This window comes from Diuraphis noxia, unplaced genomic scaffold (assembly GCF_037042655.1).
Source record: "Diuraphis noxia isolate RWA-SAM2 unplaced genomic scaffold, SU_Dnox_SAM2 contig0005, whole genome shotgun sequence".
In the NCBI taxonomy this organism is placed as follows: Eukaryota; Metazoa; Arthropoda; class Insecta; order Hemiptera; family Aphididae; genus Diuraphis; species Diuraphis noxia.
Window position 1 is genome coordinate 45,244,433 of NW_028301715.1, and position 16,452 is coordinate 45,260,884.

The following is a 16,452-nucleotide window of genomic DNA, read 5'->3' on the forward strand; positions in this document are numbered from 1 at the left end:
TACTACGCGTCGAGTTTTTTATCACTAAACTTAAAATGTAGAGAACTATAATAGACGATATTCGTCAACGCAAAATCTGCATGGTAGGTACCTAATATTATTATACTGTAATTAATAACAATACAAATACCATATACCATGCCCATGAAGTATCTAACGATGACGGGGACGTCGCCTGGCGATGTATTATTATCGTCTTTTTGAAAAGCCGTGTACTTAAAATAATATTATATGCATATATAGTGTATATTATGGGAGTGTGGTTAATCGAAAAACAACGAATGAAATTTCATATCGTACGACAACAAAGCGAAAACTTTATTTTCCAACAAACAGCAGCTAGCGCGTATAAGATGTACATCACAATCACGTATAGGTATAGTATATGGATGTTCGTGTACGCACATAATACAATAATATAATATTGCGAAGACGAATAGTTTACTTTTTCCCATCGAGTTCTGTGCACGAAATTATTGTATAAATATATTGGCATAAAATATTATATTATATTGACGAGCGACACGCGATTATTATACGCGTATAACGCATTCCGGAAAGTTTGATTCGCGTGCCCCCAAACAATGTAAATTTATTCGATTTGGGCGTCGAAAAATGATAGAAAATATTTTCACAGGTCAGGTCCGATGACGTTTCGTATCGTGCACGACCTAACCCGCGTATGGCGTCATATAATTCTTCACGAGCGCCTTGTCGTGAGACCCTGTACCCTCAAAGCAAAGTCTCTATAATATAGATACTGGAAACGATGATACAGCACGCTAAGAGTATAGTGACGACGGTATCGCATCGTATTATAATGTTTAGTCACCTTAATGTCGTTTTAAAAATAATTTGACGTACACTCCGCTCCCGCAGGAAGAGAGAATAATTAGCGAACAAAATATATAACTTAGGTTACAAGAACAGGAAAACGTAAATTTTTCAGCAACACTGGTTTAGGTGAAAATAATAATATTACATAATACAATTATTTTATGCTACTCGTTTGGACCATTTTATTTAACTCCATATTTCGTTTACGAGCTGCGCTTAAATTTCGCCGAGATTCAGTGGTTGGTTTTAATTAATTCCTCACCCAACCACCTATATTGTCCTATATTATAGACATGTACCTATTACAAGTATCTACGTCCCCGTAATAATCGTTGTTCGAGAAGAGGTCTCAGCTGTGTCTGACGTGGAGTACGCTCTGCGTAACTCGAGAAAACGAGAAATTATATTAGTAATAACAATTATTATTATTATTATCATCATTACTACTTACTGGCATCGCCACCACCGTGTGGGTGACTCGCCCATTCGACTTGAGAATTTTATCAAGTTTGGCACCTAAAATTTAATAAACGCTGCGAGGGCAAAAAAATCATTCTTCGAGTGCGGTGAGGGACATGTCGGGCGAGGTCCTGCTCTAGTTTACCAAGCAAAGCTGTGGTGGTATGTACACGTTTTATTCAAACGGCAGTAACACACACACACACACACACACACACACACACACACACACACACACACACACACACACACACACACACACACACACACACACACACACACACACACACACACACACACACACACACACACACACACACACACACACACACACACACACACACACACACACACACACACACACACACACACACACACACACACACACACACACACACACACACACACACACACACACACACACACACACACACACACACACACACACACACACACATGTTATGCTTATCCACAGTCGCCGCATAAATTGCTCGTGCAAATATTTTATTCGGCGTTCGCGTTTGCAGCTGTACTCATCGGAATGCGGCGACAACGACTACGGCGATGATGATAATAATAATAATAAACGCGACCAAACATTTCCGGGAAACGAATCCGGTACATTATTGCCTTACATACCACGCCGAGCCGCTGCGCGTATATTATATTTAATATTATACAATACGACACTATAAATTATTATTGTTATTATATATTATGATATACGTGACATTGCGTGCGTTATTATACGATTATATGATGATGATTTTATATGAATTTTTCGAGTACTGGTCCACAGTATATTATTATGTGATTATAATTATATTATATATATTATATTTATGACGCTGTAACGAACGAGGTTGCATGGTAGAATGACGATTTTCGCGTTAATATTTTGCGATCTACTCCAAAAGTCTAATGTCCTATGCCATTAATCTGCGCTTTTTGATTGAAAAAACAAAAACAAATATATTGACAATTATTAAACACCACTTACTGCACAGGCTTGGGAAACGATTGTCCAAACAATACTTATTTTGGCCCGACGTCTCCAATTTCTTCTCCCCCGCCGAGATTAAAACATTTATTGTCAAATCATGTATGATCAAAACATATTATAACAATAATATATTAGACCGAAGTCTGTCTAAATGTTGTTCTACCGTCAATGATTGTATTCCAATCGATGTCGATAAAACGAAGACACGTCGTATTATTATAATATCATTATTATCATACGATACGGGATTAATATTTTGCCGTACGATGGATTTACAAAAGTTTTCGGGGCCTCTTTATACAACGACGATAAGTAGACCTATACTCGAGTTTTGCTGACGGCCAAAAGTTCTTAGTAGTGGTTTACCTAGAGCCAATCGGAAATCCCGTAATTCGTCTAACCTTACAAAACCACCAGAAACTTTTCATGTAGGTATTGTGTTGTTCACACCTGACTTTTCGTCGTTGTTTTTAGTGTATGTGATGACTTATTGAGGTTAGTACTGAATCTGCCGCCTTCGTTTTCAATACGAGAATTGTAATCCATTGACAAGGTGATTGTTTTTTTTTTCACTCCAGACATATTGTTGTTTCCCAAGTAGATTTTTGAGTTTTATTTTCTTATAATTTGAAGCACTTACACTTTAAGCGAAGTATTATAGGGATTTAAAGTTTCGAAGGATCGGTATGATGTGATATAAATTCACGGTCGCTCCACTAATCTCGTATAAACTTTAAACACGATATTAAAATCTTAAAAAAAAAAAATCATTGCTCGTTGAATGTTTGAACAAAATAAAATAGCGTACACTTTATAAACAAATCTCAACTATGATAAAATGCAGACAATTTCAAAAACACATATTTTATTTAACTGTAAAAAAAATCGTATAGTCAGTCGTTACCGTAGACATAGTATAAATATTGATACGCCATCTTCGCTTCACTCGTGCTCACTCACTCGTATCGTAATTTAATGATATTGTGTTGTAGTGACAAACGCGTAGAGCACTGCGGCTATGAAGATGTAGCTAAATTGCCTATTCAACGCGCCGTGTTACCATGGTTTTATCTAGCTATTGCAGAAATGCATTAACAGTAACAATATAAACAACGACAATTTGTGGTCGAGAACCGGAAAAAACGCAAACCCCTAGCGGGTTAGTGTACCGGCTACAGCCTTTATGCGCCCCGAGTAGTAGATTTGCGCACCAAGGGATGTGGACAGATGCGCCCGAAAGATAAGGTACTACCTGCCGATTTGTAACCCATATGCGCCCATTTCGTATCTAACGTTTGTTTCTATTCATATTATTATAGATTATATTTTTAATAACCTAAACTATTTAAACGCGAAGTCTATGGTGTTACTTTTACCGTCGAACCGAACGTTAAGATTCCGATACTTATCATAATATAATAGTATGTATTATGCATGACATCGTAGCGTAATATTATTGTTATTGCGTTGTATTAAAATTATAACGGATATATTACACTCAAATCGTCACACCGTCTCTCCCCACATTTTTCACTCGGTCCCATAGCCTGATCGCGTGTCATTAACTTCGCGACGAACCGACCCCGGCGATGTGATTGTTTCGAAAACTTGACCAAAATTCCGACTTTTGTAAGAGCGTGGTGCTGTACACTGCAACGTGACACAATGTGTGCGTGTGTGTTTAAATAAATTTGGAACAATGAGACCGATAATATACCACCACATGGGATGAGCCAGCGAGAGTGTGTCGAGTGTGTGGTTCGTATATTAATTTCTAATGAACAAAGTTTCGTAGAAAACGATGCGTATCCGATACACCCATTCGCCTACGTTGACTCTTCGACGCGAATTCGTTATGAAATATCGAACGTCGTCATTAATCGATAACAATGTGTAAGCATATAGTATTATAATGTATAACTATGTGAACATCAGAGTGACGTGTCGCTGCGGATCACACTAGGAAGGTAGAGTATTTTGTTCAGATGAAATTACCTATGCATTTGTTTAAATTTAATAATTTTAACTCGAACACCATAGTATTTTGATTTATTTAGAATCTCCACACAGTGATACAACACGCTTCCGTTTTATAAAATGGGAAACTGATGATTTTGTTTTTAAATGTTGACATGTAAGTTAAGTATTCAAAATTTGAACGAGTTTCAACTATGTTTTCAAACTTAATATTATATTATGTACTATAATGATTTTAATCCTCGTTGTGATGAATCTACTTCAAATCACGTATCCAAATAAAAATATAACCGCTGAACCGGCATGGTGTCACTAAACTGTTCCCTATTATGTATGTGTGTGCGTGTAAAAATATATTAGCATTAGAAACGAATTTCGTCGAAAACGATTCGGACGGCGCGTCTATATTATATTTTTGGTTCGATTTTGGTTTTTTTTCTCCCAGTCGTCCTACGTGCGCAGAGTTTTCGACCAAAAATTGATACGGCCAGAAAATTAACGTCCACTGTATATATTATTACACCCCACCGTATTACGGTCGGCTCCGCCGAACAACAGCCGTTACACGCGATCTAGCTACGTGAACGTGTGTGGAAAACATCTGGCCGTTATTGGCTTAGTGTCCGTCAAAAAATAAATAAATAAATAAAAACGGCTTTAAAGCGTATATATATAATATACATATCGTTTTGGGGCACGTTTTTCCAAATCGAAATCATACTTTCGGCGGTCGAAAGCCGTTTCCGGAATATCTGATCGGACCGAACGTTCACGTTTCGATATCATCGTATCTTAGGTATATAATATTGTTATAGGGAGCGATTGTTTTTATCGTCGACCAGGCGTTTCGAATCGTTACCGTTCGAGACTTCGAATGGCCGTATCATAGTCTATTTGTATATAGTTTGAATATCGCCGTGCTTTTTTTTACGCAGCGGCTAAGGGTTTCGAGTAATATCCTTACACAACAGAATCCGATGATAAAGTAAAACATTACATTTCGTAAATTTCGTACGATTCGTTTTGATCGGTTAAATGTTTCTCGTACGTCACCAACTTGTATAATCAAGTTATACACTGTACATTTATTTTAATACGTATAATTATAATCATACAATTTAATAGCATTCAGTTTTGGTTTTTTCTCATCTTCTTACGGTTTAGACAGCCGAAAAAGTATCGTTGTAGTAAGTAAGATTAAATTGTTCAACGTCGCGCGTTGCCTACTATTTGGCCGTTGCAGAAAATAAGGAAAATAACGGATTTTGTTTAATGGCCCAAAGAACTATTATACGGCGTGCGGTGGCCGGGAACTCGCAATTTCGGAATTGACAAATGTGTATTGTTTTCTCGTATTTGACAATGCCGGGAAACGAAAGACGTAAAAACGTAATTTCGCGTATTTAATGTTCTTTCGAAAATATTTACTCAAATATAAGCTGGAAATTCGTATCGAGTTTACTACTGGCAATGAAAAAATATAATAAAAACACTGTAAACGGATCCTTGAGATGTTAACTCGCTTTAAATAGACTTCTATGATATAACACAAACGGAAATCTATTGGTCATACTTAGTGTAATAAATAAGTTTCGAATGATTTTCAATCGTGAAAAATCGCTTGACTCTGAACGTAATATCTTTGGAAAGTATATTTATTTAGTTTCATTTAAAATTATTCTTATTATCATATGCATTATCCGAATTCAAATATATTTATGTCATATAATATATTAATATATGTAAATAGGATGATACCCACAAACATATTATATAATAAACCATATGACTTTGTGGTGTTGTTTTTTCACTCTCTTATCACCGGGTGGATCTGATTCTGAGCACAAATTACAAAAGAGAAAAATCTGTCTCGTGAACTATCGACGGACGACGCATTTAAATCAGTTTTTGGCCGTCGGCGGCAACGTCGAATTTCATCTACTACTAAACGACATGTATATATGTATACATCTGCCGATACCGTTGCCTGCTAGTTTGTTCGGTCTGTTAACGAATTCATTTCCGGTCCATAAAACAGGATATTGTCGTTCGAACATCACACCCACTGATCGGGACAAACCGTTTTATATTAATCGCTTGTGAAAATCAACATCGTAGTTATCAGTGCGAATACAAGTACGGAAGCGTCAAAATATTTTTTTATTCCTTTCTTCCACGCCCACAAAGCCCTAGTGAATCACAAGGTACATGATAATAATAATATTATATTATATTCCGAGAACTTTTGGGTGAATTTTCGTTATTAAACCGTAAATTTCCGTCATATCGGCCCCAATTTAACATTATATTGGTATGTACCTATGTGTGACATGATTTACGCACAGATGGTTGTGTATTATTTCTATATTTAGTTCAAAAACTATATACACGTAGGAGAAAGTGCTGCGACATGTTATTCTAATATTTCATTAAAATAATATTAATTTATTGTTATGCAAGATTCCCCGCGGATTATTCTAATAGTATGAGCAGTGTAGTATATCCGGAAATGATTTTCGAACGTCGATCGTTGAAAATAAAATACTGAACTATACCTTCATTATAGTTTTGGCCTCTCCCGCATCATCACACTTTAATAATATTATACTCGAATGGTGTGACCTATTAATTGATGAAAAGGGTAAGTAAATGAATCTAAGGTTACATATTATTGTAATATTTGCGTTTACTGTTATTGCAACGGCGGAAAAATGATTTTAAAACATTCAAATTCGGCCTCGGTGTGGGCCAATTCGCTCGTCGGAGGCTGTACGGAAATTTAGCTTTTCCGTACGGTTTTTAATTTCACAGCAGTGCTGCCGCCACCCAACCGTCACCATTACCACAGAGCAACAAAATTGTGCGTTGGTACATGGCGTGAAATATATCGTACAGATTACTCATCCGGTTCTCCATCGTTGCGTGCAAATAACGCAGTCCTCCGACCACCCGTTCACCCTTGCGCCGAATCCTGTAGTGCCACCCTCGCCACGAAACCCCATAATGAATGTGCTCGAACCCCGTGGCTTCATTAAAATTTAGGTCAAAACCTCAAAACGATCAGTTATTTTCGTATACCTCCTCGACGACGTGGTATATATACATAATCCATAGTGAAGAAACTTTGTTGTTGCTGTTGTAGTAGTTGTTGTTGTTGTTGTTGTTGTTAATGATGTTTTTACTCATACGGACAAATAGATTTACAGCAAGTATGGTTGATTCTAAAACTCTTACTCCGATTCCTGATTTTTTTTAACCTCGTATCTGGATCAGCGAACTAAAGTCGTCGTCGTAGTCGTACAACTTCCATCCATCACCAACGGTCGACGATTTGATAATCACGGAATAACATTTTACATCCAATTCGTCGCTCCGTTTTTTCCTCTCTTTATCATTAATATAATCGTTATTATCTGTCACACCATCATGAGATAGAGTTAAATTACAATTAAAATTAAATGTTATATAAATTATTGCATGTACAGAAATAGACGAACCGAAAACCAAATCGAATATCGTAAATTTAAATTTAAATTTGCTATTATTATTAAATATATTATCTTATTTCATGTACTTTAGGCATGGGCAACCAAAACAGTGCAGTGAGCTGTAATTTATTATTGCCAACATGATTGGTGGAAAACTCTAGTAAAAAGTTTTCCTGTTTTTTTTTATAGACAAAAACTGAAGTATTTTTGCACCGGGAAATCCTATAATTTTTCAGAAGATTTTACGCTGGTATTTTTGGAAATTGAAATAGTACATAAGACACGCACAATGCTGTAGTTTATTTTTTTATTGTTTCTATTTTCTTAATTTATCTATATTATGCTTGATTATAAAAGAGCTTTACCAATTTAAAAATAAAAGTTATGAATAAATATCTAATTTACAATATGATTCGTTGAAAAATAACGAATCCATAATAACACATATGTCACGCGTATATTATTCAATAATATAATAATATGCTGTGTAACAGTTAAGGCCAGTGGTTTTCTACATAATTTTATACTTCGTTACGTCTGCTCATATTTACCAATAATCAGTTGTTCGTTCTTCCTTCTATGCAATAATATTGCCTTTTAGACAGTAATTTTCAAAATTAGTTTTACTTCTTGTATTATATTGCTGATAAATCATAATTATTCAAATTAAATTTTTTATGTTCAGACTGTTGAATGGAAAATAAATTATCTGTTTGATAATAATTCGATTTTTATTAATTTCTATTCTCATAATTTTCTCACTTATATTAATCCCCACTCCATTCAAGAACCACTGGTGTATTATAAATTATAATATATACCTTACCATGGCATATACATTATATAGCATTTAAATATATTGTGTTTTAACGAGCTAATGATGATCAATCGATTAAATAAAATCGGGACAACAACTAAGGTATGCCTAATTCAGTTTTATTATATTATGTTGGTGAAAATAATAAAAAATATATGAATTTAATTAAATCAATCATAAATATAGAATATATTATTATTATTCATAGATAAGCATTAGTATTCAACGTACCGAGTTTTGTTTGATTGGTAACAATAATGAAAATGGCGTTAATCGGTGATTTGTGAGATTTGTGGTTAATCTTGAATATTATCTTCTTTTAGAAAAAATACCAATACCATCTAAATAATATTGTTTTCAAAGCGCACTATATTATAATTGAAATTATTTCAAACATATCTACAAGGTAAATAATTTAATTATACTACATCGATTTAAATGCCAGTAACCATACTTGTGTACCTACTGGGCACTGGCAATTGTTTGCTAAAACCTTATCTAAATCGGATTGCATTATATTGAACCGTCATTATGTTATATTATGTATAGCTGTAATTTCAGAGTATAATTTTATAGGTCGTCTGTGAAAAGTAAATAATTACAAAGTTGAATAACACACCCGATATCGCGTTGTTGAGTAATATAAACATAAGCCTGAGATAAATTACCTCGTGGCAGAGCGCCGGAAGTATAACTTCAAACCGACTAGTAATATTTCCGACGCTGATTTGTATACGCCCGCGCCGAGCGAGAATTGAAACCACGACAGCAGCTATAGGGTTCACTCGAGACTATAATAATAACCTAAGTACACGCCGTAGGAAATGGAGATTAGTCGGCGCGAAAGTCGGAAATCGGTCCGTCCTCGAGCCCCGTCGATTAGGATGACCGTTCAATTTAACTTTAATCAGACGATTTGAGAATATACCTATGTGACAAAACTTTTAGTCGACGTAGATCTAAATTTTCGAGACTATTGGCCTACGATTTTTCAATCCGATAAACGACTCGTCGAACGTCTTAATAACGTCGTTGAATTTATGATATCGTCGTCGTCGATGAGATTTAATAGAATGTTGATGACGGCTTGATGATCCGATTGAAGAAATTATTCAAAGCATATAATAATATTATAGATAAATATAATAGTAAAAAAAATAATTTAATCAAGCAACAAATGAATAATCATCACATTAACTTGGATACCGGGATACAGCAGCGATATTGATAAGATAATGACAAAGCAAACCACCAAGAAGCAAAATGAGCATTATAATTCTTGATAATATAGTTCGTTCTGACTACACATCTAATGTATAGACATAACAAATAAAATTCAATAAATTATTAAAATCTAATTACAAAAAAAAATGTCATCAAAATAAATCCAAACTAAGGAAAACCAAGAACCTTGAATTAAACAGAAAAGAAAAAAACAATACTTAATAGACATGAAAAATAGGACACTTCACAATACACGCGGTATTCCTACGAAAAAGGGTGATCAACGTGTGAAACTTGTAGAGTGAAAATAAACGGTCAAACAAATACAAATATAGAGAAGAAATTAACTTGAAGAATGCAATATATCCAACACGTTGACGCATCGCTTGGAGTAACGCCTGAAAACAACTTAAACTTATTATCATTATTCTTAAAGAAAAATCGTACAATATAATTTGATTGAGAAAAAAAATTAAATGCCTCTGCAGCCAACGTTTATTTTATATAAATATAACAAAAGAATTTTATATTATATTATCTACAAATCAAGTTAAGTATGAAAAAAAAAACGTCACACTGAACTACGAAAATTATATATTATATGATGTCCACTGTGTGCGTGCTATATTAATGTGAATATATAGGCATGGAGACTTTTCGAAACCCAAGTAAACTATATATTGTGTACCAGTGATTTCTCGAAAATTCTCGGTATAACTAGTATTGTTTTCAGAGAGGATTTAAGTAAGTCTTGTGGTCGCTATTATATTTATATATGATTGGATTTTTTTTTCTTACATATTCTCAAAAACCCATGGGGATAAGTATTTATACAACTTATCTCGACGACTCGTGTGTACGAGGAATATGCGCGTGCGGCTGCAATGCATAAGCTCGACGAGCAGTGACGTCCCAATTAAACGGAGATTTATGTTCTCTGAACCTTTACTACTCTGCGCACATGTTATATTTTTATTGCATCTGAATCGACCACGCCAGCGTACACACGAACACTGTGAACACAACATTTTAACAGCCCACGGGTGCCCAATGGATTTTTCGGGGCGGGAGGGAGGTTAGGGGTTATATCCACCTTCATTGTCTTTTTTTTCCGACCTACAGTAAACAACTTATTGGTTATAAGAGCTGTTTTAGAGTGATTATTTAATACTTTTCTTAGTAATTGTAAAATGTATTACTACAACATCCTCTAATATTGAAAATTTCTGGGCACAACACTTCGGGTGTCTCAGTAGTTTAATATACTATTCTAAATATTATATTGGAATACAGCGAAACACATTACTGAGCCGACAAACGGGATTTACGTCGGAAAATTCAAATAACACTTTTGCAGTTGTATAGGTAGTCAGTCATCTCGCTGTCAATCACACTGTATTATAATTATTATACAATATTTCGATTTAGCCCGAATTGAATTAAGCCTTCTGTCGCTTTTGTTCCAATGACGATCAAAGGATTCGTTGGATTCGTCAGCCCATCAAATATATTTCCGTTCATGGTGTAAAGTTAACATTAAATAAATATGTTTTAGAAAATAACATATTGTTCTCCCGAGTATGTCGTGACAATTTCCTCGCAGCAGTCGGTGTACATAATATAACCGTTATAATCATTATACTATTATATAACATTCGCGCTGTATGCACTGTACTCGTACAACACGACCATGTGCACAGCGTTACACCGGTGTATTAAATTTAATCGTTGCACGAAATCATTATTGTAAATCCCAGAAACTCAAAACCAATCATGAATTATTATGGTTTTAGGCCATGAGCGCTAATTCCGATATGATGTACACACACGCAGCGGACTCCGCGACAACAATACCACCGCCGCTGTTAATTCACTATAACGATCCCGTTGAATTACGTAACCGCAAATTAAATTCTGCAAATACTGAAACAACGTGGTGGCGTTGCTGTTTCTTGATATCCATTGAATAACAGTCGCGGAAAAGCGGGTAGGTTCTTACTGCGACGGCTACGGCGCCATTAAAATCGGTTTAAAGACAAGTAATGACCGATTTAATCGCTTATAAAATAATATATTTTAATCGCACCTCGATCTCGATGTACGTATGTCGGTCAGTGGTCAATGGTCCGTTAAATCCCTTGCACTGCGACATGCATGTGGTTAGGATGATGTGGTCGAGTCGCAATCGCCCGTTATAATAATATGGACGTTTGAACAATAATAATAACCTCTCACATTAATTGCTACTGTAAATTCGTTCACTATAATGATAGTAAAAAATGCCGCATCGTATTAAGTCACACTCGTGTATTTTAGTTTTTAACTAATCATAACCAGATAGCTGATTACTACGCGATCGTGATCGTTTATAACGGAAAAATGCTCGTGCGACACCAGTGTAGCGAAATCGCCTATCTGAGACGCCGTGTCAACATATTGTAATTTACATAATATTATTGATATTATGTGCTAAAAATGTATAATATATATTATCTTGTTTACAAGTAATGTGCGTTGGATATGTCCAAGAAGTAGGTTATTGTCAAAAAATTAAGTTTTTTATTATATAAGACACAGTAATCAATTGTTATTTTCCGTGCACGTGCTTTTTTAAAGTTTTAATTAATTGTATAAATATTAAATTTCTAAATAAAGTTTTTTTTACGCAAAAGAAATAAACTTCGTAATTTTTTAATCTAAAAAGTTGTTTGTGATTTTAAAGATTTGAATAATTTCATAACAAACATTGTAATATTTTTTTTCATCCGTATTTTTTTATAATATAATTAAATATAATTTTATGTACTCTTGATTGTTTGTATATATTTAAAATAAATTAAAAGTGCAGTTTATCTGGATAAAAATAAATAAACCATAGGCTTTGAATTGAAGTTACTAATTAAAACATCGTACACGTCGCTGGCATTAAACTTTTTCAATACATTATAGTAAATTAATCAAATTCATCTGGTTCGTTTGTTTCATTATGTATTTTATATACGCCCGCGATTAATCGGAATCGAAGGCTTAAAGTATTATGTTCTGTGTAAAGTAATTAAAAAAAAAACAAAATAAAAATAAATTGATTATCAGCCACCTCTCACATATTCATTAACAATATATCTGTAACGGTAGTTTGAAACAATTATAGTCACCGTCGGTAATTTAAGGATTTGCGAATTATAGCTTCCAAATTTTTTTGAGACCACGCTGCAGCGTTGGTAACCGCATAAATAATAATTTGTATAATAATAAGACTCATCATGGTTAACTTGATTTTATTTACGTCGGATAGAAATATAGTAGTAATAATAATAATTGTGTGTATGTAATATTATAATATTCCTTGACGTCTCCGCTCGAGCGTTATGTTAATAATATATTTATTTTTGCTGAAAAATTTACGAGAAAGCCTATTTATATTTTTCATTTTTGTGTTTTTCAGGGGCAGTGGGCGATGGCGGCGAATCGGCTGAGGACAAAGAGAAAAACGCAGAAGCAGAGAGGGAACGATTGGAGGCGATTCGGGAGGCCGAGGAGAGACGCAAAGAGAAACACCGCAAAATGGAAGAAGAACGGGAGAAAATGAGACAAGAAATCCGAGATAAGGTAAAATAATGATGTTAAACCATCCATGTATATATATTTATATTAGGTCGGGCGGGTTACGGGGAACCTGAGAGTGATATTGCAATAAAATTATTTTTTGACCTATAATAACGGTAGCCTGCAGGTTGAACAAAACACGAAATATTTGACAGCATAGTTAGGTTTTTTCCATTTTTTTTTTTTTTTTTGTCTTCCGCCTTAACATTCAGATAATTCTATAATAATAATAATAATAATAATATCAACGACTACGATGATGATGACAATTACCGAAACAACGCGAAATCTCAGTTAAGATACGAACAACGCACATGTTCACACACACATGCTTGATTATCTCTGAAAATGCGATGACCATATATAATCATATAAATAAAATTCCGTTTAAATTGTTCATTTCGCAATAGTATGATATTCTGCCATCCTAAAATAATTATAGTAGAATTCTCTTAACCAACATTTCAAAGGTGACGGGTGTTGCTGTGCTCAATGTCTTGAAATTCGTTTGGGAAATTCACGTCACTCAAACTGCTAATCATGATACTAACACGTTTAAATAAATCGATATTGTATAGTTCATGACGTACACTATAAAGTATAGTAAGTAATTACGTAGATAAAAAATCATAAAAAATATCACTTCACCTAGGTATAATAATATTATTGTCGTGTTGGATATGGTGTTCTAATCTGACCATAAGTCTAAACATAATAATACATCCGGTTGATCTTTTCGTTTCAAATACATAGTCCGCACAGAAAACAATAAACGATTGTGCGTAAACTTCCTAAATAATGTAGGTACGTGACTTAACACAAAAAAAACTTTCCACTTTCCACCACTCAATATCATATATCGCCAGAGTTGAATTCATCCGATTTCAAATGCTGCTTGTATTGTATCATAACCTATCAAAAATATTTCTAAGTTGGTTCCTTGGCCACGTCACGAACAACATAATATAGTTGAAACTATTAATGAAATTATTCATTCAGTGCATATCCGTATTGTAATTGTATCCGCTAAATGTCCCGTTAGCTCCTATATGGTAGATAATAATGGTAGTTCGTACACATATGTAATATTTATTATATACTCAAAATAATTCATCAAGTGGCATAATATCAGATGACCTACAAAGTCAGGTGTAAAGTATTGGATGATTATTTTCAAAAAACCCTTACATACGTATAGTATATATCCTATGTTAGGCCATGTTCTTTAATATTCAATAAAAAGTTTGTCATAAAACGACATTACGTGTGTAATAATAAAATCTTTTTGTTAAGACACATTTTACGATTCTATATCAAGATCATCACGATTATTTGAACATTATAACAAATATAAATCGTTACGATTTTAATTTCAACATCGAGTTTGACGAACACATTTTGTTGGTTATCTAGAAGTTTCATTAATCTTTTTAATTCCTATCTCACCTATAATAATCGCCGGTCGGGTTGAAACAAAAACTCGTTTTACATACTTGTTTTTTAAGCTATTCGTTTTCCATTCGAATTTATCTCTGAAAACAAAAAACAGATTTGACATCTCTTCGCGGTTCTTATACGTACTTATATTATAAATATAATATATTATTTAAACTTTTTTTTTTATCGTTTGGTGATTTAGAGGTTTGGGTTTTGGGAGAGGGGAAAAACTAATTATAATCCACAGCGAGCTTTTATTGTCCTGGCGATTTGAATTACTTGGTTTTATCTTTATACCATTCTGACGCACCAATTACATTATACTTATACTTTTATGTATATGCTGCACATTGTACGTTATATAATAATATACGACGAAACTATTACTCTCCAAAGTTTTAATTGCGTTTGTCGTGCATTAGAGTTCACTGATTGTCGCATCACATTTCGAAATTTTTACGACCGTCACTGTTACCAGAGTATTTAATACTCATAATGTCTGTACGTAAGATAATAAAACTATTGTTATAATTAGGGCAAGGAATTGTATGCCAAAAACATTTTCAACTATAACACGCCCATATTCACGCATACAATACGTGAAATAAATGCAAAAAACATAGCAGAATATTCATTCATTATTATTACGATGATGAATGGAATTTTAAAAGTACTCTGTCAAAATACAAAATAGTGGTCAAAAGAAAAAATAAATTATATTTTTAATTTTTGAAGACATCGCGGTTGCATTATGAATAGATAATCGAATAATAATTTATTTCAATAGATTTTTGTTTTACAATTATGCGTCTATGGATTCAACAATCATATTTTAATTGATCGCAACAGTATCGCATAATTATTTCATCATGTAAGAAACTATAAATTCAATATTAACTAATATTATTATTTACGCCTAAACAAAATAAAATCAATTATTATTATAGCTTCTAAATCAGTATCCGATCAATATCATATTGTAAAATGGACATATTATATTAAGATTTTCTAACAAAAAACTTCTTTAGCGGTGACGGAGAAAAGCTTTGTAATACTCGAATTTTGAAAAAAAATTCTCAATCTGTTTACAGTACATTTTGTAATTGCATGCATTGCATTAAAATACACTCAATCGATTGTGTAAAGAAAATATATGCTCTGGTTATATTTTTAGTTTTAGTTTTGTATTATTTAGGTGACGTATTGATTAAAAACAATTTTATTCTATGTTAAATGTGAACACAAAATAGCGTTTCCATTTGAAATTGTACCACTTATTTTTAATACTTACATAATCTGAGTACGAGATCTGTTTCGTATAACCATTTTTACTTTTAGACGTAGAATTAACTTATAATAGTTTGTGTCTAATTAGTAATTATATTTGGAAGTTTTATTTTGCAAAAAGAGAATTCTGATTCTTCTTTACCTTCTCGCGGTGCAATGATAAAATTATAAGATATCATATTCGAAATATGTTGCAGTAATAATACTCCGCAGCAGTGGTGTGAATTAAACTGTTATAATAACGATAACGAAAATGATAATAATATTATTTCGTCTCGGAAATGAGTGTCGCGGCTGCTCGAAATCGCCACATTACG

At 33.6% G+C, this 16,452-nt stretch overlaps 1 protein-coding gene across 2 annotated transcripts in view; it reads left to right on the forward strand.

The window, feature by feature from the left end:
* cpx (synaptic transmission protein complexin) overlaps window positions 1-16,452 on the forward strand; it is a 229,481-nt gene that overhangs the window by 180,777 nt on the left and 32,252 nt on the right. For both annotated transcript variants that reach the window (XM_089228039.1, XM_015525034.2), the window contains exon 5: window positions 13,251-13,414. In XM_089228039.1, coding sequence (XP_089084165.1) covers window positions 13,251-13,414 — 164 coding nt within the window. The remainder of the gene's footprint in view (window positions 1-13,250; window positions 13,415-16,452) is intronic.